The sequence below is a fragment of the Chiloscyllium plagiosum genome, unplaced genomic scaffold (genome assembly GCF_037043375.1).
Source record: "Chiloscyllium plagiosum isolate Xiang-an unplaced genomic scaffold, Cpla_swu_hap1 HiC_scaffold_32, whole genome shotgun sequence".
NCBI classification, from domain to species: domain Eukaryota; kingdom Metazoa; phylum Chordata; class Chondrichthyes; order Orectolobiformes; family Hemiscylliidae; genus Chiloscyllium; species Chiloscyllium plagiosum.
In genome coordinates this window covers 45,802,858-45,826,729 of record NW_028270170.1, presented here as the reverse complement: position 1 = coordinate 45,826,729, position 23,872 = coordinate 45,802,858, and the positions used below count along the sequence as shown (strand labels likewise).

Below are 23,872 nucleotides of genomic sequence, written 5' to 3'. Positions count from 1 at the left end.
CCCCCCCATCCCAACAGTATCCAAAATGGTATACTTGTTATTGAACTAGTTTACCTGTATTCCATGTGATCTAACCTTGCTAACCAGCCTACTATTAGGAACCTTATTGAATGCTTACTGAGTAGTTTTGACAGGTTGTATGGCTTCTACTTCTACACCAAATGCTCTTATGAAAGCTGAGCGAGCTGAAGTAAACAAGCATACTAAGTTGGGGTAGATCAATAGAGATGCACTGGCTTATGTTTGAGGGAACATTGCAAAATAGGTACATTCTGACTATTGAGAAAGAATCGAAATGAGGACTCGCTATCTGTGGTTAACACAAACGTATTAGGGAAAGCATCAAACTTAAGGAGATAGCCAAAAACTGCTCAAAGTTGAGTTGTGGATCAGATGATTGCTCAGAATTTAAAGAATGGCAGTTAATCAGAAGGAAGAAAATTAGAGTATGAGAGGACGCTAGCTAGAAATGCAAAAATGGTAATTATTGTTACAGGTATTTAGAAAAGAGTAGGTAAAGTGAAACAATAAAACTACAAATTGATGGAGAAACTCAGCAGCTCTGGCAGCACCTTTGGAGAGAAAGCAGAGTTAACATTTAAGATTGAGTGATCCTTCTTCACAACTCAGATGAGATGGAGGAACTAAGACAGTGGAATAAAGTCTATGCAGAAAGGAGGGTGTGAGGATGTCTAGGAGAAAGTGAGGACTGCAGATGCTGGAGATCAGAGTTGAAAGGTATGGTGCTGGAAAAGTGCAGCAAGTCAGGCAGCATCCAAGAAGCAGGAGAGTCAACATTTTGGGCATTAGCCTTTCATCGGGGTAGGCGGTGAAGGGTGTCAAGTGATAAATGGGGGAGTTTGGGGAAGGTACCTGGGAAGGCGATAGGTAGATACAGGTCAGGGGTGATTGTGATAGGTTGTTGAGGAGGGTGGAGTGGATTGGTGGGAAGGAAGACTGACAGGTCAAGAGAGCACTGCTGAGTTGGAGGTTTGGATCGGGGGGTGAGGTGGGGGGAGAGGAGATTTGGAAACTAATGAAGTTGATGTATAGTCCAGGTAACTGCAGGAATCAGTGGGTTTACTGTGGATATTGGTGACCAGTCTATCCCTGAAATTGGAAACAGGTGTTGACGATGGGAGGAATCAGAGATGGGCCAGGTGAAAGTCAAGTGCGAATTGGATGTGAAATTCATTAAAGTTTTCCGATTCTAGATGAGTGAGGCTAGCAGCACTAATGATGTCATCGATGTAGTGGAGAAAGAGTTCGGGAGGTGCCTAAAGTTGGATTAGAGCTGAAAATGTGTTGCTGGAAAAGCGCAGCAGGGCGATAGGTGGAATTGCGATAGGTGGAAAGAGGTCAAGGTGAGGGTGATAGGCCGGAGTGGAGTGGGGGCGGAGAGGTCAAGAAGAAGATTGCAAGTTAGGAAGGCGGTGCTGAGTTCGAGGGATTTGACTGAGACAAGGTGGGGGGAGGGGAAATGAGGAAACTGGAGACATCTGAGTTCATCCCTTGTGGTTGGAGGGTTCCCAGGCAGAAGATGAGGCGCTCTTCCTCCAACCGTCATGTTGCCATGGTATGGCGGTGGAGGAGTCCAAGGACCTGCATTTCCTTGGTGGAGTGGAAGGGGGAGTGTTGGGCTACGGGGTGGTTGGGTTGGTTGGTCCGGGTGTCCCAGAGGTGTTCTCTGAAATGTTCCACAAGTAGACGGCCTGTCTCCCCAATATAGATGAGGCCACATCGGGTGCAGCGGATGCAATAAATGATGTGTGTGGAGGTGCAGGTGAATTTGTGGCGGACATGGAAGTGTCCCTTGGGGCCTTGGAGGGAAGTAAGGGGGGAGGTGTGGGCGCAAGTTTTGCATTTCTTGCGGTTGCAGGGGAAGGTGCCGGGAGTGGAGGTTGGATTGGTGGGGGCTGTGGACCTGACGAGGGAGTCACGGAGGGAGTGGTCTTTTCGGACGCTGATAGGAGAGGGGAGGGAAATAAATGCCTGGTGGTGGGGTCCATTTGGAGGTGGCGGAAATGACGGCGGATGATACGTTGTACATGGAGGTTGGTGGGGTGGTAGGTGAGGACCAATGGGATTCTGTCCTGGTGGCAGTTGGAGAAGCGGGGCTCAAGGGCGGAGGAGCGGGAAGTGGAAGAGATGCGGTGGAGGGCATCGTCGACTACGTTTGGCGGGAAATTGCGGTCTTTGAAGAAGGAGGCCATCTGGGTTGTACGGTTTTGGAACTGGTCCTCCTGGGAGCAGATGCGGCGGAGACGAAGGAATTGGGAATATGGGATGGCGTTTTTACAGGGGGCAGGGTGGGAGGAGGTGTAGTCCAGGTAGCTGTGGGAGTCGGTCGGTTTATAGTAAATGTCCGTGTCAATTCGGTCACCCGAGATAGAAATGGAGAGGTCTAGGAAGGGGAGAGAGGAGTCTGAGACGGTCCAGGTGAATTTGAGGTCGGGGTGGAAGGTGTTGGTAAAGTGGATGAACTGTTCAACCTCCTCGTGGGAGCACAAGGCAGCGCCGATACAATCATCGATGTAGCGGAGGAAAAGGTGTGGGGTGGTGCCAGTGTAGCTGCGGAAGATGGACTGTTCCACATATCCTATGAAGAGGCAGGCATAGCTGGGGCCCATGCGAGTACCCATGGCTACTCCTTTGGTTTGGAGGAAGTGGGAGGATTGGAAAGAGAAGTTGTTCAGGGTGAGGACTAGTTCAGTCAGTCGAAGGAGGGTGTCAGTGGAAGGGTACTGGTTGGTACGGCGGGAAAGGAAGAAGCTGAGGGCTTTGAGTCCTTCGTGATGGGGGATCGAGGTGTACAGGGAGTGGAAGCCCATGGTGAAGATAAGGCGTTGGGGACCGGGGAAGCGAAAATCATGGAGGAGGTGGAGGGCGTGGGTGGTGTCCCGAACGTAGGTGGGGAGTTCTTGGACTAAGGGGGACAGGACCGTGTCGAGGTATGCAGAGATGAGTTCGGTGGGGCAGGAGCAGGCTGAGACAATGGGTCGGCCGGGGCAGTCAGGTTTGTGGATTTTGGGCAGGAGGTAGAAACGGGCAGTGCGGGGTTGTGGGACTATGAGGTTGGAGGCGGTGGATGAGAGATCCCCTGAGGTGATGAGGTTCTGGATGGTTTGGTGGTGGGAGGTGGGGTCATGGTCAAGGGGGCAGTAGGAGGAGGTGTCCGCGAACTGGCGTTTAGCCTCAGCGGTGTCAAGGTCACGCTGATAGGGGAGGGGAGGGAAATATATCCCTGGTGGTGGGGTCCGTTTGGAGGTGGCGGAAATGACGGCGGATGATACGTTGTACATGGAGGTTGGTGGGGTGGTAGGTGAGGACCAGTGGGGTTCTGACCAGGTGGCAGTTGGAGGGGCGGGGCTCAAGGGTGGAGGAGCAGGACGTGGAAGAGATGTGGTGCAGGGCATCGTCGACTACGTCTGGCGGGAAATTGCGGTCCTTGAAGAAGGAGGCCATCTGGGTTGTACGGTTTTGGAACTGGTCCTCCTGGGAGCAGATGCGGCGGAGACGAAGGAATTGGGAATATGGGATGGTGTTTTTACAGGGAGCAGGGTGGGAGGAGGTGTAGTCTGGGTAGCTGTGGGAGTCGGTCGGTTTATAGTAAATGTCTGTGTCGATTCGGTCACCCGAAGCCCCTCCCTTAAGAAATCGCATTTCCAATGCCCCTCCCCCAAGTCCCTCCTCCCTACCTTTTATCTTAGCCTGCTGGGCACACTTTCCTCATTCCTGAAGAAGGGCTTATGCCCGAAACGTCGATTCTCCTGTTACTTGGATGCTGCCTGACCTGCGCTTTTCCAGCAACACATTTTCAGCTCTGATCTCCAGCATCTGCAGCCCTCACTTTCTCCTCGAAGATTTTAACCTACCGCAAACAATTGGTCACAGGCCTCCAGTCTGAAAAGCAACCCCCAACCACCACCACCTGTGTTCTACCCTCTCACCAGTTCTGTATCCAAATGGCTAGTTCTCCCTGTATTCCATGTGATCTAACCTCGTTAACCAGCCTACCATGAGGAACCTTGTCAAATGCTTTCCTGAAATCTATATAGATCACATCCACCGCTCTGCCCTCCTCAATCCTCTTTGTTACTTCTTCAAAAAACTAAATCAAGTTAGTACGGCATGATTTCCCATGCACAAAGCCATGTTGATTATCCCTAATCAGTCCTTGCCGTTCCAAATACATGTAAACTCTGTCCCTTGGGACTCCCTCCAAAAACTTGCCCACTACCAGTGTCAGGCTCACTGGTCTATAGTTGCCTGGCTTTTCCTTACCACTTTTCTTAAATAGTGGCACCATGTTAGCCAACCTTGGGTCTTCCGGCACCTCACCTGTGGCTATAAATATAAATATCTCCGTAAGGGGCCTAGCAATCACTTCCTTAGCTTCCTGCAGAGCCCACGGGGTTTTATCCATCTTTATTCATTTTAAGATGTCCAGCACCACCATCTCTCTAATATGGGCATTTTTCAAGATGTTGCTATTTGTTTACCTTCGTTCTGTAGCTTCCATATCCTTCTCCGCTGTAAACACTGCAAAATACTTGTTTAGTATACCCCACCCCTATGGTTCCACATATAGGCAGCCTTGCTGATCTTTAAGGGGCCCTGTTCTCTCCTTTGTTACTCTTTTGTCCTTAATATATTTATGGAATCCCTTTGGATTCTCAACGTAGTTTGTGAAAGCTATCTCATATCCCATTTTACCCTCCTGATTTTCCTTTACCGTCTTTATACCCTTCTCGGGGTTTGCTCAATTCCTGCTGTCTATACCTGACCTATGCATCCTCAGCATTCTTAACCAAAACCTCAATTTCTTTAGTCATCCAGCATTCCCTACACTTGCCAGCTTTGCCCTTCATCATGACTGCTCCTAACTCTGATGTGCCAATACAAACAAGAGGCACTATTTTCCCAGATTCAAATATAAAACAGTGACTGTTATCTCCCTATAATGGGAACTTGTTCCGATGATTTCAGACTGTCAGTGCAACATTCTACACCTGTTTGATCCAGGAACCAGATTAAAGAGTGAGATCATTGGAGATCAGGGTCACCCCCTTTAGCGCTCAGATCATGTGAGGAACTGCACTGAAGAGGTGCAGAACCATAACTAGAATCATATTACCAGGCCTGACATCGAGCAAACCATCGCAATGTTGAAGATGTTTCCGGTGTCTGTGTCAGTCTGGAGGTGACCTTCAGTTAAGGACTTTAGAGTCCTGCAGAACACTTTAGAGCAGAGAGGAGGATGAAGGGGAAAAAAACTCAGCACATGGGACTGCCCGGGGGCAGATAGAGTTAAGCCAGTTAAAGGGTGAGCAGTGAGAGAGTTTTGAATGGAACTCCACTTCCACTTCCATGTCTCCATTCTTCACCATTCCTCTCTTGGAACTACATCACATCAACACCCCATTCTGCTGCAGACCAGCAGGTATCGATCTCTGTGCACCTGTGAGGTGATAAGTTTCCAGAGCTAGATGGAATTCATCCGAGGTACGTAAAAGAGGTAGCTAATAATCTATTTGCATATTGTTTGTTTTCCACAATTCCCTTGATGAGGGAAAAGTTACATCAGACATGGAAAGTAGCAAATATCATACTTTTATTCGAGAAGGGAGGGAGGCAGAAAATGGGAAACTGCGGTCCAGGTAGCTTACATCAGTCGAGGAGAAGGTCTTATAATCAATCAGTATAAAGTTATAGCTGTACACTTTGAAAAGCTGAAGGTAATTGAGAAGTGACAGCACGGTTTTATTCGAAGGAAATCATGTTTAGCCAATTTAATATAATTTGAAGGAGTAACTTGCTCTCTAGATAAAGGCAAACCTGTAGTCGTACTGTACTGCAATTTCAGGAAGACATTTGATAAGGTACTACATGAAAGATTACTTCAGAAGTAGAAGCTCAAGGCATGGGGATTGCAGAGGATGCATAAAGGGTTCTTGCCAGATTAGCATGATATGACAAGTGGAGCCCCGTGCAGTCTGTGCTGGGGCCTCAATTGTTTTTAAATTTAGATTGATCACTTCATAAAGGTGTAGCAGGTCAAAGGACAGATGTCTTCAAAATAGAAAGGAAAGTATGTTGTGAAGGAGACGTGATGAGGTTGCATACTTTATAGTAAGTGGGCTAAAAGCTAGTAGATGGATTATAATGCAAGAAATGCAAAGTTCTTCATTTGGAAGAATAAAAAATGCTTTACTTTGTTGGAGAATGACTGTGGAATTCTGAGATGCAGAGGCTTTTGCTAGTTCTAATGCATCAGTCACAAAAGTTTACTGTGAAGTTACAACATGTAACCAAGAAGGCTCATGGGATATGATGCTGTATTCTGAGAAAAAAATTGAACATAGGATTTTGATAATACCACATCTTGAATACCATTTACAGTTTTGATCTCTTTATTTAAGGAAGAATATATATGCATTGGAGATTTCCTGGATTGATATCTTGACTAAATTTTGAGGGCAGGTGGAACAAACTGGCTTTGCTTCCACTGGCCTTTAGCAGACTTTAGACGGGATGTCATGAATGAAGCAGGTGAAAATGGTGGGCTTGGACATGAACATGAGGAACTCCTGCAGTCGTTTTCTTGAAGCGGAATGATTAATCTTCGAAGGTTAACCCTAACCTGACCAAGTGCTCAGCATTGCTCTAACCAGTGCAGTTTTTTCCCCTTCATTCCCATTGACTCCAGTTTTGCTAGATCTTCTTCATGCCGCACTTGGTGGAATGCTCCCTTAACGTCAAGGGCAGTCACTCTTGCCTTAGAGTTAAGCTATTTTACCCATGTTTGGCCCATGGTTGTGAAAAGACATGGAGCCAAATAGGACTGGCGGATCCTAAACTGGGTGTCGGTGATCAGATGATTTCTTTGCAAATGCCACTTGATAGCATTGTCAATGACCTCTCTGATTCATTTCGTTCAGGGGTAGAAATCATCAGGCTGGATTTGCCTTCCTTTTGTGGACAGAGTATGCCTGGGTAATTTTCCATGGTGCTGGTTAGGTGTCAGTGTTACTGACTTAACTCTGGTAATCTATATCTTTAGCCATCCAGCGAATACTTAACACCAATGTTGCTTTGTTCAAGAAGTGAGCAAAGCTATAGATGGCATTGAATCGGGGTGTGTATGCAGAGTGCAATTGGCTGGCAAGAAGTATGTGTTTGGTTTGTGCAATTGTGACTAGTCCTGCATGTCAAAAGTGATCAGTCAGATGACAGCTCTCTGATTCCAGGGCAGCTGATGAGCTTGTGTGTGTGAAGCGTTCGTTGATATTTGTCTATTTGTCCATTTCTCCCTCTCCCTCTCCCTCTCCCTCTCCCTCTCCCTCTCCCTCTCCCTCTCCCTCTCCCTCTCCCTCTCCCTCTCCCTCTCCCTCTCCCTCTCCCTCTCCCTCTCCCTCTCCCTCTCCCTCTCCCTCTCCCTCTCCCTCTCCTCCCTCTCCCTCTCTGCCCCCCTTTCCCTCTGACCACGCTCTCTCTTTCTCCTTCTCTCTGCGTCTTCCCCCCCCACCACCTCGTCGATAATTGGAGTTCCCCATTTTCACATTACGTTTGCTCGTAGGCCGTCCTATAACTTGTTTGCAGACGTGCTCCTCCTTCTCTCACTTCCAGTTTGTGCTACAAATCAAACCGTCTAATTGGCCCTTTATAGTTTTCCGATTTTGTCTTCCACCCTTCAGTCAGAGCTGGAATAATTTATTTGATCAACATTGCTACTCCATTTATCAGTCTTTATTTTTCCTGCATACCATATAGCGATGAATATTAAGTTCCCAGTCATTACTAGCTTTGAGCCAGATCTATTTTTATCACAATATGTGCAGCTTATAACCTTATTTACTGTGCTACCCTGCATGCACTCCAGATCAATTTTAATGTGCCTCCCCTTTCCTTGTCTGATTTATGAACTGTTTAATCTGGTGCTAGTACCAGTCCACTATGTGCCTTATTTCTCACTGTTTGTTTATCCTAGAGCCCATATTCCTGTATTTACTGTGAATTTAACCTGTTTTGCATTAGGAGAATTGATCAGATGGTTGAAGAAATAGGACCTGTATCAGTTTCATTCTCCAAATACAATGAAGCTACCATAACATGTAAAATCTTTCAGATAGCTCATTTGTTTGCATTCTTTGTTTGATGCCAAAACTAAGTGAAATTACATTAACTCCAAATATTTACTGATGTCAGGGTGGTCCAGTAGTATTGAGGTAGGTAATAAGCCATTGAGGAGCAGGTCTTCTATCCTGTTGCCATATTGAGGGAGGTAATGTGTGGTCCAGAGTTTGTGTATTCTCATGCAAGATGGCTGTGATGCATTGTGAAGTCATTGAATTTATACTGTTGCTCTGTTTCATACTAGATCTCTTAATGGCAGTGCCTGTTTGGTGACACAACAGCTTTTCCATGTCATTTTTGGTAAGTTCTTTTTCTTCCCAATTTGCATGAATGCACAAGTTATATGAGGTGCTGTTGTTTCACCAGCTTAATCAAGGCAATGCTGATTCAATCGTTTGCATCAAAATGATGTCATTGTGAGCTAACTGACATGCAGTTGAACAGCGGATAAGAAAGTTTGCAGATCTGGCCAGCAAGTGAATTGTCACAAAGCGGCGAATTCTTCCATTAATATTTGCGAATTATTTTACTGTGTAGTTTCAGTCTTTAAATTTGGAAATACTGATGCAAGATAAATTATTGCCTCTAAATTTCAAAGATCTGAAGCAGTACTGCTTAGTGTAACTTAAAGATCCCCACACTCTTCACTCTTCTATTAGAATATTAGAATACCCTCCTACTTCACTTGGCTATTTTATATACCAGTTGTCTGATAGCCTTAGCCAAAAGGGCAGTTTTGTTCTCCAGACTTATGCTCGCTTATTGGAAATTTGCAGCCAGAAGTCAAAAGACTTTGATCTAATCAGTAGAGCCCTTGCTGAATCTGGGCCATTGTTGAACCTGTTGGCTCCACTCGGCCAAGTGCAAAGATTGTTATTGTGTAAAGTCCTCAATTTAAAAGAAAATCATGGGCTGAAACACTTTGTTTATTTCTGGATCCAACATTTCTAACTTTGGAATATCAGTGTGAAAACCTCCTCTCTGACTGACTGGTATATTGGAAGTGTGATAGGGTCAGATGTGGATGAAGATGAGACCTGGCTTGCAACACACAGAATAGAGTGTGTGTTGATGGAAAAGCACAGCAGGTCAGGCAGCATCCGAGGAGCAGGAAAATCGACATTTCGGGCTGGAGCCCTTTGTCAGGAATGAGGCTGGGAGCCTCAGGGGTGGAGAGATAAATGGGAGGGGGGTCGGCTTGTACTTATTCCCTTCAATAACACATTTCTGAAACTAAATTTCTTATTCTAACTATTCTCAAAACTACAGGATAGTTTATTAGGCGTTAATGGATCCTCCTACCCATGCTGTATATATACCACTAAACGCATTTTATAAACCTTCATTGCCATTATTTGCTGTGTTGTGGCATAACCTATGTTTACTGCACTTAGCATATTTCCTCAAGTTCCTACTTGTTGGTTATGTGAGGATGAATATAGGTTGTACAGAGCTGTTCATTATTTTGCAGTTCACATTTACTGGAAAGTGCCTGGAAATTAGATAAATGGACCAAAATTTTCAATGAATTTTAAATGCAATGACCACTTCTTGTATCCTCAGTTATTGCTGTTCCCTTTCTGGGAAGAAGTGTTTTGGGTAGTAGCAAGCATTCCTTGTATTGTCAACTCAGTACAACTCCCCTGTGGACCAAGGCCCAAGTCAAGAGATAAGAACCATCAGCGTAATATTTTCCAATGGTGCAACCTTTTCCTTTCCATCCTCAGGGTCTCGAGCAGTTCTGAAACTCCAGACTCAGCTTAGTATTGCTTTCTCTCCGGGAGTGATAGTTAGAATCTGGGAAACTACTTAATGAAAATACAGAAGCAATGATGAACGGGAAATGCCTGGTATGGGTGCCATTTTCTCCACTAACTTTGTGGATTATTTTGAGAAGTGTTTGGTCTGCCAAACGTGTTTCTTTAAGCTGAAACTGAGCCTTTCAGAAGCCTCACCCATATATAGGTTAGTTATTATAAATTATTGCCTGAAATACAAGTATGTGCACACATTTGGAACAGAAGATTGACCAGACTTTCCTCTGTGATATCCAAAGCTATCTGTCTATTTCACAAGCCTGTTACTGCAAGCTGCAAGTAAATGTAATTGTTAGCGCTTAACTTCTTAAGATGTTCTGTATACAACTGTCAAGGATGTCCAACAGTCTATCACTTGGGTTCCAATCATGTATTGGTGCGTAGTGGCAAAGTACTGGAGGATTGTTGATGTCCAGAATCAAGTTGGCAGCAAATCAGCATCTCTAGAAAAGGATTGAAGGCAGATATTTAGAGGTGGGGTGGAAAGTCGCTAATTTGTGATAAAATTTGTACCCTCAAACTAAAGATGGATACTACAATCTTGGCAAAGTAATGAATTAGAGCAGATTGCTCGTCAATTTCTGATCTCCCTTCTAGGACTGTTTTCTCATTATTTTGGAGCAACTAAACCCTTGTAAAAGCAGCGGATGAGTGCAAAAAATACTAATTATGATTTCTCATCTTTTTTTTTCTCCTTTCCTTATCGGATTTGCATGGTCTAGAGGTGGGTGTCTGAAAAACTGAGTGTGGAGAGCCTGCAGGATGTGGGACTGTTTGGTGGTAAGTTAGATTTGTGTCATTTTTGTACCATTGCTATTTAAGGTGAACTGAAGGCAAGTAACTGATGTGGGGATGGGTTGGTCATCCATTTGGGCAAGGGCAAAACTTTACAGCATCTTTTACAATTTCTGAATCTGTCTCTTTCCCTATGATCTTGCAGTTTCCTATTCTCGGTGTGCCAAGTGCTTTTTTGAGTCGAATGGAATTGGTGATCGTTCCAATCCCTCAATCAATAGCATTCCACAAATAATCCTAAAATAACCTGGAAGGGGGTGGGGAATGGTTTGTAATCTTTATTGAACCAAGTCATTGAAATAATCCAAAACAACCGCATGCTCATAGCGCATATTGAACTTCAATCTGTAACCTGACTGCTCAGTTTATCTTTTACTTTACTATTAAAAATAAAGGAAAATAAAGTCGCCATAGTCCCAGAGGACCGTCGGGCTGTTCTCTTATTGGAGAGCGATGACTATTCATGGTTTATCCTCACACCTCCGATGTTGGGAAAGTTTGAGAAGGAGAGTCCTTATCCTCAAACAAGTTGTCCAATCATAAATGGGTCATTGTCCGGTTGGCATGATGCCAATTAGCACGGCACAAGGATTAGTGCTGGAGCCCCAAGGCGTTCACAAAGAGACCTGGATGGGTTTACTTTAGTTACCAAGAGTTAGAAAGTGGAGTATGATGGGGAAAAATGTGAAATCATCCATTTTGGCTGGAAGAATAGAAAAGAAGCCAATAATGTAAATTATGACAGATTGCAGAAGTCTGCAATGTAGAGTTTTCTAGTGAATGAATCACAAAACATTGATGTGCAGGTAAAGCAACCAATTAGGGAGACTAATATAGTTTATTGTTTGGGGAAATTAGTACAAAGTAGGAAGATTCTGCTTGAGTTATAAAGGGTAAAAATCACACGACACCAGGTTATGGTCCAACAGGCTTACTTGAAAGCACTAGTTTTTGGACGCTGCTCCTTCTTCATGGCTATCATTGATGCCATCAACTGCCAGCTCAAAGTGGAGAGAATCTCCAAGAAGGTCACGCATAGGATTCAGGAAGGGTCACTGGACCTGAATGTTAATTCTGATTTCTCTTCACAAATGCTGCCAGACCTGCTGAGCTTTTCCAGCAACTTTTGTTTTTGTTTCAGAATCTTTGTCTGAAGGGTAAAGGTAGGTTTGTAACAAGCAATGGGGGAGCGATTATCTAATGGAGGCAGGAATGTGGAATAATCCGATAAGAAATAATCTTGTTGAGTATAGGCTTAAGGGGCTTCAACATCTACTTCTAAGTATGATGTTTATTGGATATCATTTATCTCAATCTGGGATATCATTGCAGGAGTGCCTCAGTGTAGTGTCTGAGGCTCAATCAATTTTTGCTGTTGCATCAATACACTTTCCTGTTCAACAATCAGACATGGAAATGTTCTTCAATGTCTACAGTGTTCCCTACCGTTCTTGACTCCTCAGTTACTGAAATCAGTGTCATAGAGTCTTGTAACATGGAAACTGATCCATTGGTCCAACTCTTCCATGCCTATCAGACATCCCAATTTGGTCAAGTCCCATTTGCTAGCATTTGGCCCATATCCCTCAAAACCCTACCAATTCATATTCCCATCAAGATGCTTTTTAAACATTATAATTGTACCCATCCACCACTTCCTCTGGCACCACCCTCAGTGTGAAAAATCTTTCCCCTGTCACACAAACCTATGCCCTCCAGTTTTGGACTCCCCCACCTTAGGAGAAAAGACCTTGACTCTTGACCCTATCCGTGAACCTCCTGATTTATAAACCTTTAGAAGGTCAACCCTCAGCCTCTGACACTCCAGAGCAAAAAAGCCATAGCCCATTCAGCCTCTCCCTATAGCTCAGACCCTCCAGTCCTGGCAACATCCTTGTAAATCTTTCAAGTTTAAAAACATCTTTTCTATAGCAGGGTAACCAGAATTGTATACAGTATTCGAAACTGCTCCAATGTGTTGTAGTTTTTATGTTTCATTACCCAAGACAAATAAGGGGTACCACATCTCACCTTGGGATATCTGATTTCACCAAGTTCTGTTAATACAGCTGCTCCATTTGTTGTGTGAGCCTTGATAACTTCTCTCACTCATCTTGTTACAGGAGGAGTTTTACATTGAATCCATTCAGCAATTGCTATATTGCTCTATATGTGTGTGTGAGAGAGAGATATCTGCTCCCTCTGACGCTTAAACCCATGCTGAGGAACTCTGACCTTTGCATTGTATTTTAACTCTTGCATAGTTTATTTTCTTCTTTATCATTCCTCCCTGTGAGACACCAATGCCATGTACAGCCGCAACATCATGTCCCAACTCCTATGATCATCAATGAAGGCAAGTGTGCCAAATGCCGCCTTCACCATTCTGTCTACCTGCAACTCCACTTTCAAGGAACTGTGCAGCAACATTCCCCAAGGCCCTAACTGTATAAGTCCTGCCCTGATTTGCCTTATGAAAGTATAACACCTCACATTTATCTCCCAAGCACAATTTCATCTAAATAACATTTAAGTTTGGGCTGATAAGTAAGTAGCATTTGTTCCACATTAGTGCCAAATTACAAATACTTCCAAAACAAAAGCACCTAACCATCACCCATGGCCTTTAACCGCTTTACTATTTTGGTTATATTTCTGGTTGGAGATGGTTATTGCCAAACACATCTGGCCCAAATATTACTTGCCACTCATGAACCAAAGTCTGGATGTTGTCTAGGTCTTGCTGCATTTGGACAGAGATACTGCTTCAGTATCTGAGGAGTTGCAAATGCTGCTGAACATGATGGAATTGTCAGCGAACATCCCCACTTCTGAACTATGATGGAGGGTAGGTCATTGATGAAGTAGCTGAAGATTCCTGAGCCTAGTATACTTGCCTGAGGAACTCCTGCACAGATGGCATGGAACTGAAAGGACTGACCTCTAACAACCACAATCGTTCTTTGCGCTATCTATGACTTCAACCAGCAGAGTTTTTTTCTCCCTTAGTTCCCATTGATTCCAGTTTTGCTGAAGCTCCTTAATGTCAGACTTGGTCAAAGACTATCTTCATGTCAAGGGCAGTAATCTTTATCTCCCCCTGACTCTTGAATCAGCTTTTTTATCCGTTTTTGCAGGAAAATCAGCACCAGCTATCGTCCAGTCCCAGATCTTGCAAACATGTCATCTTGCCTGCTTATACATGCCTCAGCAAGATTAGATGGAAGTTTCCTAACGAGCTCCAATGTGTTGTAGTTTTTCATGTTTCGTTACCCAAGACAAATGAGGAGGTACCTCATCTCACCTTGGGATATCTGATTTCACCAAGTTCTGTTAATACAGCTGCTCTATTTGTTATGTGAGCCTTGATAACTTCTCTCACTCGATCTTGTTACAGGAGGAACTTTGCGTTGAATCCGTTCAGCAGTTGCTATATTGCTCTATATGTACACATAGCTAAATTTGCTCCCTCTGACGCTTAAACCCATGTTGAGGAACTCTGACCTTTGCATTGTGTTTTAACTCTTGCATAGTTTATTTTCTTTTTTATCATTCCTCCCTGTGAGACACTTGCTGGAAACAAAGAATGTTTTTGAAAATCCTGTAATTCACATCTTTTGAGTCTGCAAAAAGCTGATGTTTCCAGACATTTGTAAGCCAGAATCACACTACAAGCAGGATGACACACTCTGTCATGATGCAGTGGCTGAGTGCAAAAGATCTCACCTTGTTAGCTTTGTGCCAATAAGAATTCAGTTGTAAAACCAAAGACAGCTGGCAATATGCAGTCCGATCTATGCCGGAATGAGGAAAAAACTTATCTAATTTGTGTGGAAGATTTTTTATATTGGTATTAAAGGACCACAGCTCAATGATTAACATGGTGAATGTTTTCAGCATTTACTGTTTTCATTTCTGACTTGAACCATATCCAACGTTTTATTTCAACTCCAAAATAATGAACTGTGGTTATTTTGGTGCCTGTAAATGATAAGGTGTAGGATTGCTGGTGATTTCCCGACATCTAGAGCTGCCCATGTTATCATTGGCTTAGAGATGACCAGTTGACTCTACTCTGGGCCTTAGTACCAGAGGCTGTGTGTTAGTGCCCAGTAGCTAGCTAGAAATCAGAAATTATTTTGAATGTGTAATCTTAATGTAATGTGACTGTTTTACTTCCTTGTGTACACATCAGCACAATCTGAAGGGGTAGAGGTTGATATCCAACTCCCCTCCTTCTGTTCAGTAGTTATCTGGGGATGAATCTTCTCTTCCTACCCACATGAGGAATTTGTTCAAACCTTGTGCCTTCTTTGACTTGCTCAGAAGTTTGGGGAATCTGTTTATACCCATTGCTTTCTTCATAACAACTACTTAGCCAATCAGAGTTGACCTGCCCACCAGTTGGTACCCTTTTCTCCTGTAATATAAATTGCTTGAAATTTCATGTTCTTGTGTTTATCCTACTGAGTAAAAGATTGAAGGTTTGCCAGCATGCAATTCCTGTGCCTTGTGGGAATTTCAGAACACGTCTTAGGTCTGTGGGTGTACGTAACGTCTTCAGCTGCTTGTGCTTAGGATTTAAAATCTGGAGTCACCGCAGAGCGTCAAGGAGGATGAGATTACAAGATCTAAGAAGTGGCCATGGCAAACAGTAAAAGTTCATAATAGTTGGTAAGTGGCCATCGAGTTGATTTGGAAGAAGCAGGAAATACCGGAATCTTTAGGGTATGTAGCACTTTCTAACAGATACTCAGCTCGGATTGATGACTCCTGAAAGAGTGCAATCTACATCGTGCTTCCAGTGATCAAGGGACTGTATCAGTGGGAACGCAAAAAGTAAAAATGCAGTTCTCCTATGAGATTAGTTGTGAATGAGTCAGATGGCCACTGAAACGGGGACCAGTTCTGGAGCAGAAGGCACCTATTCAAAAGTGTCAGGCTTCAGCTCAACAGCAGTTTTTAGAGCAGTAAGATTGTAATATTTTCTGGATTTGTAGATTACTAATGGCCATCTTTGCACCGTAGAGTGGTGTGCTCTTCCTGACAGATGTGGGAGATCAGGGCGAGTTTCTGTGTTATGGATGATGTCTGCAGGAAGTGTGTTTTGTTGCGAGTCCTATCAGATCACATGGATCAGTTGGAGCAGCAGTTAGAGTCAATGAGAAATTTACAGCAGCTAGGGGATGTGATAGATGGCAGTTTCAGGAAGGTAGAAAAACTGCAGATGTAGTCAGGTAGGAGAAATGGGCAGGTCGTGCACAAGTCTCCTGTGACTATCCCCAACTCAAACAGGTATACTGTTTTGGAACACGTGGGGGGCAGTGGACTCTCCGGATAATGTGGCACTGACTGCCAGGTTTACAGTACCAAACCTGGCTCCAAAGTAATGAGGGGTATGTTCCAGTTTCAGGCAATCAATTCTGATGGACTCTCCATTCAGAGGCACAGACAGACATTTCCGCAGCCAACAGTGAGATCTCAGAATAGTGTGTTGCCTCCCAGTAGAAAGTGAGGACTGCAGATGCTGGTGGGGGTGGTGCGTGGACCCAACAAGGGAGTCACTGAGGGAATGTTCTCTGGACTGCTGATAGGGTGGGGTCTGATTGTAGGTGGTGGAAATGGCAGAGGATGATGCACTGCATCTGGAGATTTGTGGGGTGGGAGGGTAGGACCAGGGGGTGGGGTGGGGGGAGAAAGGAGGCCATCTGGAATGTCCTGGAGTGGAATGGCTCCTCTTGGGAGTAGATGCGGCAGAGGTGGAGGAATTGGGAGTAAGGAATAGCATTTTACGGGGGGTGGGTATGGGAGCATGTGTCGTCCTGGTAGCTGTGGGAGTTTGTGGGTTTGAAGTAAATGTTCGTATTGAGTTGGTTGCCGGAGACGGAGAGGTCCAGGAAGGGGGAGGGAGGTGTCTGAAATGGTCCAGGTGAACCTGAGGTCAGGGTGGAAGGTGTTCGTCAAGTTGATGAACTGTTCAACCTCCTCACTGGAGCATTAGGTGGCACAGATACAGTAATCAATGCAGATGGGGGATGGTGCCAGTGTAACTGCGGAAGACGAACTGTTCCATGTATTTGACAAAGAGGCAGGCATAGCTGGTGCCTGTGGCTACCTCTTTGGTCTGAAGGAAGTGGGAGGATTCGATGGAGAAGCTGTTCAGGCTGAGGACCAATTCCGCCAATCGAATGAATGTATCCATGGACAAGTGCTGATTGGGTTGGCGGGAGAGGAAGAAACTGAGGGTTTGGAGGCCTTCACCATGGTGGATGGGCATGTATAGGGACTAGGTATCCACGGTGAAAATGAGGCATTGGGGGCCAGGGAAAAGAGCATCATGGAGGAGATGGAGGGCGTGGATGGTGTCTCAAATGTATTTGGTGAGTTCCTGGACCAAGGGGAATGGGACAGTGTTGAGATATAAGGAGATAAGTTCAGTGAGGCAGGAGCAAGCAGAGAAGATAGGTCAACCTGGGTAGTCCAGTTTGTGAATTCTGGGTTAGAGGTAGAACTGGGTGGTGCAGGGTTCCAGGACTGAGGTTGGAGGCTATGGTTGAGAGATCCCCTGAGGTGATAAGGTTGTGGATGGTCTGGGAGATGATGCTGGTTTGGTGATGGGAGGTGGGGGCAGCAGAAGTGATGTCATTACTTCTAGTAGTAGTGGTGGCTGTCATGGCCGCGTGGATAATGGCAAGGGAGCAGTAGGAGGTGGTGTCTGTGAGTTGGCTCATGGCTTCAGTAGTGTCAAGATCAGTGCGCCAAACTACCACTGCCCGCCCCCCACCCCACCTTGTCTACTGGTTTAATGGTTAGGTTGGGGTTGGAACAGAGAGAATGGAGGGCTGCACGTTGTGAAGGTGAGAGATTGGAGTGGGTGAGGCTCGGTGGACAGGTTGAGGCAGTCCGTGTCATAGCTGCATTTGGAAATAGAGGTTGAGGGCAGGTAACAGACCTCAACGGGGTGTCCAAGTGGATGGATTATGTTGGAGGGGGAAGAATGGATCCTCCAGAGGGTGGATGAGAGTCCCGATTGAAAAGGTGAGCGCTGAGGTGGCGTAACAGAAGTTTGATGTCACAACGCATGTGGAATTTGTTGACCCTGGAGCACTGTGGGATAAATGGGAGACTTTTACTTAGGACTGATTGTTCGTCCTCAGTGGGGGGAAGGGGGGGTGGGGCAAGTCTGGGAGGATGGTAAAATCATGACAAGGCTGGGCGCGAGGACCTGGTGGCAAGCTGGAATTGGGAATGGGTGTGGTCATGGGAGGGGTGGTGATGTCGTAGGTGATGGGGAGGAAGTGGACAGGTGCAGAGGTTCTGTGTGCCGTTTTCAGAAGCGGTGTCTTCAGCGGTGGCTACAGAGATGACATGGTCAGCAGGTCTGGGTTGAGTGGTGTCAGTGGGGGCAGAGGTGGCACCGGGAGTGGCATGTTCTGTGGTAGTGTTCCAGTGAATGATGTCAGTGGTGGTGGAAGTGGCAGAGGTGGCAGAAGTGACATGATGGGCAGCGCTCACAGATATTTTGGAGCCAGTTGTCTTGGCGGCAATCGAGGCAGTGGTATGCTCTGTGGTTGTGGTCCATGGGGCACTGGGGGAGGATGTGATATCATCATTTGCAGCGGTGGTGGTGACTGTAGCGGCTGCGTGGATAATGGTGACTAAGAGGTTCTGTGGGGAGGGTCTGGAATGATCGAGGAATCCAGAGTTTGGAGGTAAGAACATGAAAGTGTGGTGTACTTACATTCCTTGAAGTCTGATAAGCTGGAGAAACAGCGTTTGTTGAATGTGTGGATCCTGTTCGGGATGAAGAACAGCAGAGGTCCTCTGCAGGTCTGGGAGAGTATGGCCCTGTGTTGGGCAGGGCTGACTGCAGGGAGAGTAGGTGGCAGAGCATGGCTGTGAGCATAGAGCGGAGAGTCCAGAGGGAGAACAGTTTCTGGAGGGTTTGGATTTGCTGTGGGGTAGTGGTTGTCCTGGTCAGGTCCAAATTATGATATCCTGCATAGATTCAAGACTATATTCAGACTAAGTCAGTTGCATAGGCAGGTGCTGAATAAGGAGATGTGGCTATCGTAGCGGGTCTGCTTCAGGACATGCCACGCGCCACCACCAATTCACCACCCCACTCCTCACACCATCCCTTGCAGCAGCAAGAGGTGTAAAACCTGCATCTGCACTTCCCTCCTCGCCTTCATCCGAGGCCCCAAAGGATACTTCCACATCCAGCAGAGATTTTTCTGCACATCCAGACACCTCATCTACTGTGTCCATTGCTCTCAATGTAGTCTCCTCTACATTGGGGAGACTGGATGCTAACTCATGGAATGTTACAGGGAATACCTCTGGGACACATGAACCAACAATCTTGCTGGCCTGTGGCTGACCACTTCAATTCCACTCCAAGGACACATTGCAATTGAATATTCAGCGCAGCACATTGTAACTTGGCTTAGGTAGGTTCTGCTTTGGTGAATGTGTATTTTACTGAGATATGGGTCTTTAGTGTGCTGGATTAACCCCTAAATCCATAGATTCTATGCTGAGGTTACAATATAGCAAAGCCCTAGCCAACTTTTGTGGTGATAAGACTTCTAAAAACAATAATACCGGACAAAATTAATAGTTGCTTAGGCAAATACAGGTTAACTAAAGAAAACCAGCATGGGTTAATCTTGTTTAACTAAAATAAAAGCAAAATGCTGTGTGTGCTAGAGACCTGAAATAAAATGTTTTACTCTTCACAGATGGTGCCATTTCTCTAGGTAAGAACAATGACTGCAGATGCTGGAAACCAGATTCTGGATTAGTGGCGCTGGAAGAGCACAGCAGTACAGGCAGCATCTGAGGCAAAAGTCCTTCATCAGGAATAAAGGCAGAGAGCCTGAAGGGTGGAGAGATAAGCTAGAGGAGGGTGGGGGTGGGGAGAAAGTAGCATAGAGTACAATAGGTGAGTGGGGAAGGGGATGAAGGTGATGGGTCAAGGAGGAGGGTGGAGTGGATAGGTGGAAAAGAAGATAGACAGGTTGGACAAGTCATGGGGACAGTGCTGAGCTGGAAATTTGGAACTAGGGTGAGGTGGGGGAAGGGGAAATGAGGAAACTGGTGAAGTCCACATTGATGCCCTGGGGTTGAAGTGTTCAGAGGCGGAAGATGAGGCGTTCTTCCTCCAGGCGTCTGGTGGTGAGGGAGCGGCGGTGAAGGAGGCCCAGAACCTCCGTGTCCTTGGCAGAGTGGGAGGGGAAGTTGAAATGTTGGACCACAGGGCGGTGTGGTTGATTGATGCGGGTGTCCCAGAGATATTCCCTAAAGCGCTCTGCTAGGAGGCGTCCAGTCTCCCCAATGTAGAAGAGACCCCATCGGGAGCAACGGATACAATAAATGATATTAGTGGATGTGCAAGTAAAACTTTGATGGATGTGGAAGGCTCCTTTAGGGCCTTGGATGGAGGTGAGGGAGGCGGTGTGGGCACAGGTTTTGCAATTCCTGCGGTGGCAGGGGAAGATGCCAGGATGGGGAGGGTGGGTTGTAGGGGGGCATGGACCTGACCAAGTAGTCATGGAGGGAATGGTCTTTGCGGAAGGCAGAAAGGGGTGGGGAGGGAAATATATCCCTGGTGGTGGGGTCTTTTTGGAGGTGGTGGAAATGTCGGCGAATGATTTGGTTTATGCAAAGGTTGTTAGGGTGGAAGGTGAGCACCAGGGGCGTTCTGTCCTTGTTACGGTTGGAGGGGTGGGGTCTGAGGGCGGAGGTGCGGGATGTGGACGAGATGCGTTGGAGGGCATCTTTAACCACGTGGGAAGGGAAATTGCGGTCTCTAAAGAAGGAGGCCATCTGGTGTGTTCTGTGGTGGAACTGGTCCTCCTGGGAGCAGATACGGCGGAGGAATTGGGAATACAGGATGGCATTTTTGCAAGAGGTAGGGTGGGAGAGGTGTAATCCAGGTAGCTGTGGGAGTCGGTGGGTTTGTAAAAAAATGTCAGTGTCAAGTCGGTCGTCATTAATGGAGATGGAGAGCTCCAGAAAGGGGAGGGAGGTGTCAGAGATGGTCCAGGTAAATTTAAGGTCAGGGTGGAATGTGTTGGTGAAGTTGATGAATTGCTCAACCTCCTCGCGGGAGCATGAGGTGGCGCCAATGCAGTCATCAATGTAGCAGAGGAAGAGGTGGGGAGTGGTGCCTGTGTAATTATGGAAGATCGACTGTTCTACGTAGCCAACAAAGAGACAGGCATAGCTGGGGCCCATACGGTTGGCCATGGCTACCCCTTTGATCTGGAGGAAGTGGGAGGATTCGAAGGAGAAATTGTTAAGGGTGAGGACCAGTTCGGCCAAACGAATGAGTGTCGGTGGAAGGGTACTGTTGGGGATGTCGGGAGCGGAAAAAACAGAGGGCTTGGAGGCCCTGGTCATAGCGGATGGAGGTGTAGAGGGATTGGATATTCATGGTGCAGATGAGGCGTTGGGGGCCAGGGAAACAGAAGTCTTGGAGGAGGTGGAGGGCGTGGGTGGTGTCTCGAACGTATGTGGGGAGTTCCTGGACCAGGGGGGATAGGACAGTGTCGAGGTAGGTAGAGATGAGTTCAGTGGGGCAGGAGCATGCTGAGACAATGGGTCGGCCGGGGTGGTCAGACTTGTGAATCTTGGGAAGGAGGTAGAATCGGGCAGTGTGGGGTTCCTGGACTATGAGGTTGGAAGCTGTGGGTGGGAGATCTCCTGAGGTGATGAGGTTCTGTAAGGTCTGGGAGATGAAGGTTTGGTGATGGGGGGTTGGGTCATGGTCGAGGGGGTGGTAGGAAGAGATGTCCTCGAGTTGGCGCCTGGCTTCAGCAGTGTAGCACTTGTTTTAGATTTGTTTTTATCTTACATGCTGGGATGTTTTGTCAAGAGACGATCAATGAGATTAATTTGTTTCTGTGCTTTATATGAACTTCCAAAAGGCATTTCATGCATGAATATGTAACTAGAGTTCATGGAGTAAAGGGGGCAGGCACAACATTGATACAAGGTAAAAGTCAAGTGACAGGAAACACTTTCCTGATACATATTATGAACCTAGACTTGGGAGTACAAGTGATTCAAAAATTGGACCTATTGGAGGAGGATAGTGTAGAACTCAAAGTATAGTAACTTGGTAGAATGGTCAAGCATGAGACAAATTTAATGTATTGAAGGTGAAATGATTCATCTTGGTAGGAATCACAGAGATACACAATACAACATATAAGATGCAACTCTGGAGGGGATGTAGGAATGGGTCTATATGCATATAAATCATTGCAGGATGTAAAAGAGATTGAGGATGCAGTATGTTTCATTAATAGTGACTGAAAATATGCAAGTAAGTAGATGAAGTTGAACTTGTCAGATGCTAATTTGGCCTTAGCTGAAGTATTGTATGACAAGAACAAATGCTGAAGAAAGGTTTGGCAGCAACTGTCGAGAGTAGATAGTGCAGAATGACTTTGGAGCAGCGAGACTTGCTGAGTTTCTCCAGCACTTTATTTCTGTTTCAGATTTCCAGTATTCTCACAATTTTGTTTTAATTTTAGTAATGTGTACAATTTTGAGTGTTAAACTTTGGGGAAAATGCGAAGGCATTGGAGGCAGTAAATGATTCACTAGAATAGTTCCAGCAATGAGGAACTTCAGTTTTCATTGAAGAATAGCAAGTTGGGAGGTGATTTTATTAAGGGACTCTTGAGGTGTCTGACCGAGTAGATGAAGAGAAGCTGTTTGCATTTTTGTAAGGATTGAAAATGTGATGACACATTCACAATTATTAACAAAAAAAGTCCATTGTAATATGAAAACCGAGTTCATGCAGCAATTAGTTAGGATCTGGAATGTACTGATCATAGAAGAGTTGAAACTTTATTGCTGGAACAGCACAGCAGGTCAGGCAGCATCCAGGGAACAGGAGATTCGACGTTTCGGGCACAGGCCCTTCTTCAGGAATCCTGAAGAAGGGCCTGTGCCCGAAACGTCGAATCTCCTGTTCCCTGGATGCTGCCTGACCTGCTGTGCTGTTCCAGCAATAAAGTTTCAACTTTGATCTCCAGCATCTGCAGACCTCACTTTCTCCTCGACTGATCATAGAAGAGAATCCCTACAGTGTGGAAGCAGGCCATTTGGCCCATTGAGTCTACACCGACCCTCCGAAGAGTAATCCACCTGAACTGCACAGCTTCTGACTGTGGGAGAAAACCAGAACACCCAGAGAAAGCCCATGTGGAGAATGTGCAACCACAGAGTTGCCTGAAGGTGGAATTAAACCCGGGTCCCCTGTGCTGTGAGGCAACAGTGCTAACCACTGAGCCCCTGGGGCACCACATACTCCCTGAGAGAGTCGTGAAGGCAGGTTAAAGAGGGAAAGTGCTCATTTTTCAGATAATAATCAATGTGCAGTCACAGGGAGAAGGCAAGGCGTTGGCAGGACGTGAATTGTTCCTTTGGAGAGCCGGTAAGGATACATTGGGCCATAGGCTTTGTGATTTGGTGAAGTTGTAGTGATTGAAATGTACTGCCAAAAAGGATGGCAACAGCAGATTCTATTGCAACATTTAAAAGAAATTGGAGGAACGCTTAAGAAGAAGAGTGTACCCAGGTCTATGGGAAAAGACCATGGCAGTTGGATTGTTTGGATGTCTCTATCAAGGAGCAAACTCTGTCACAAACTCAGACTAAATGGTCTCCTCCTGTTGGTCCACGTGAATACATGGGCAATAAGATATGTTTATGGAATAGCCTATCCAGAGTGGTGGTGGGCATAGAGGATATTATAAACTCTGGGGAGAGTAATTTATCGTAGAGTCATAGAGATATACAGCATGGAAACAGACTCTTCGGTCCAATTCATCCATGCCAACCAGATATCCTAAATAAATCCAGTCCCATTTGCCAGCATTTGGCCCATATTACTCCAAACCCTTCCTATTCATATACCCATCCAGGTGCCTTTTAAATGTTGTAAATAAATGTAGTAACTCCACCACTTCCTCTGGCAGCTCATTCCATACCTGCACCAAACCTTGCATGAAAAGGTTGCTCCTTAGGTGTCTCTTAAATCTTAAATATATGCCCTCTAATTTTGGACTGTACGACCCCAAGGAAAATACTTTGTCTGTTTA

At 45.7% G+C, this 23,872-nt stretch overlaps 1 protein-coding gene across 4 annotated transcripts in view; it reads left to right on the top strand.

Annotated features, from left to right (window-relative positions):
• Positions 1-23,872, top strand: part of strada (STE20 related adaptor alpha) — a 139,655-nt gene that overhangs the window by 24,429 nt on the left and 91,354 nt on the right. For all 4 annotated transcript variants that reach the window (XM_043675352.2, XM_043675351.2, XM_043675350.2 and 1 more), the window contains exons 2-3: positions 8,381-8,436; positions 10,676-10,733. In XM_043675352.2, coding sequence (XP_043531287.1) covers positions 10,716-10,733 — 18 coding nt within the window. In that variant the 5' untranslated portion in view covers positions 8,381-8,436; positions 10,676-10,715. The remainder of the gene's footprint in view (positions 1-8,380; positions 8,437-10,675; positions 10,734-23,872) is intronic.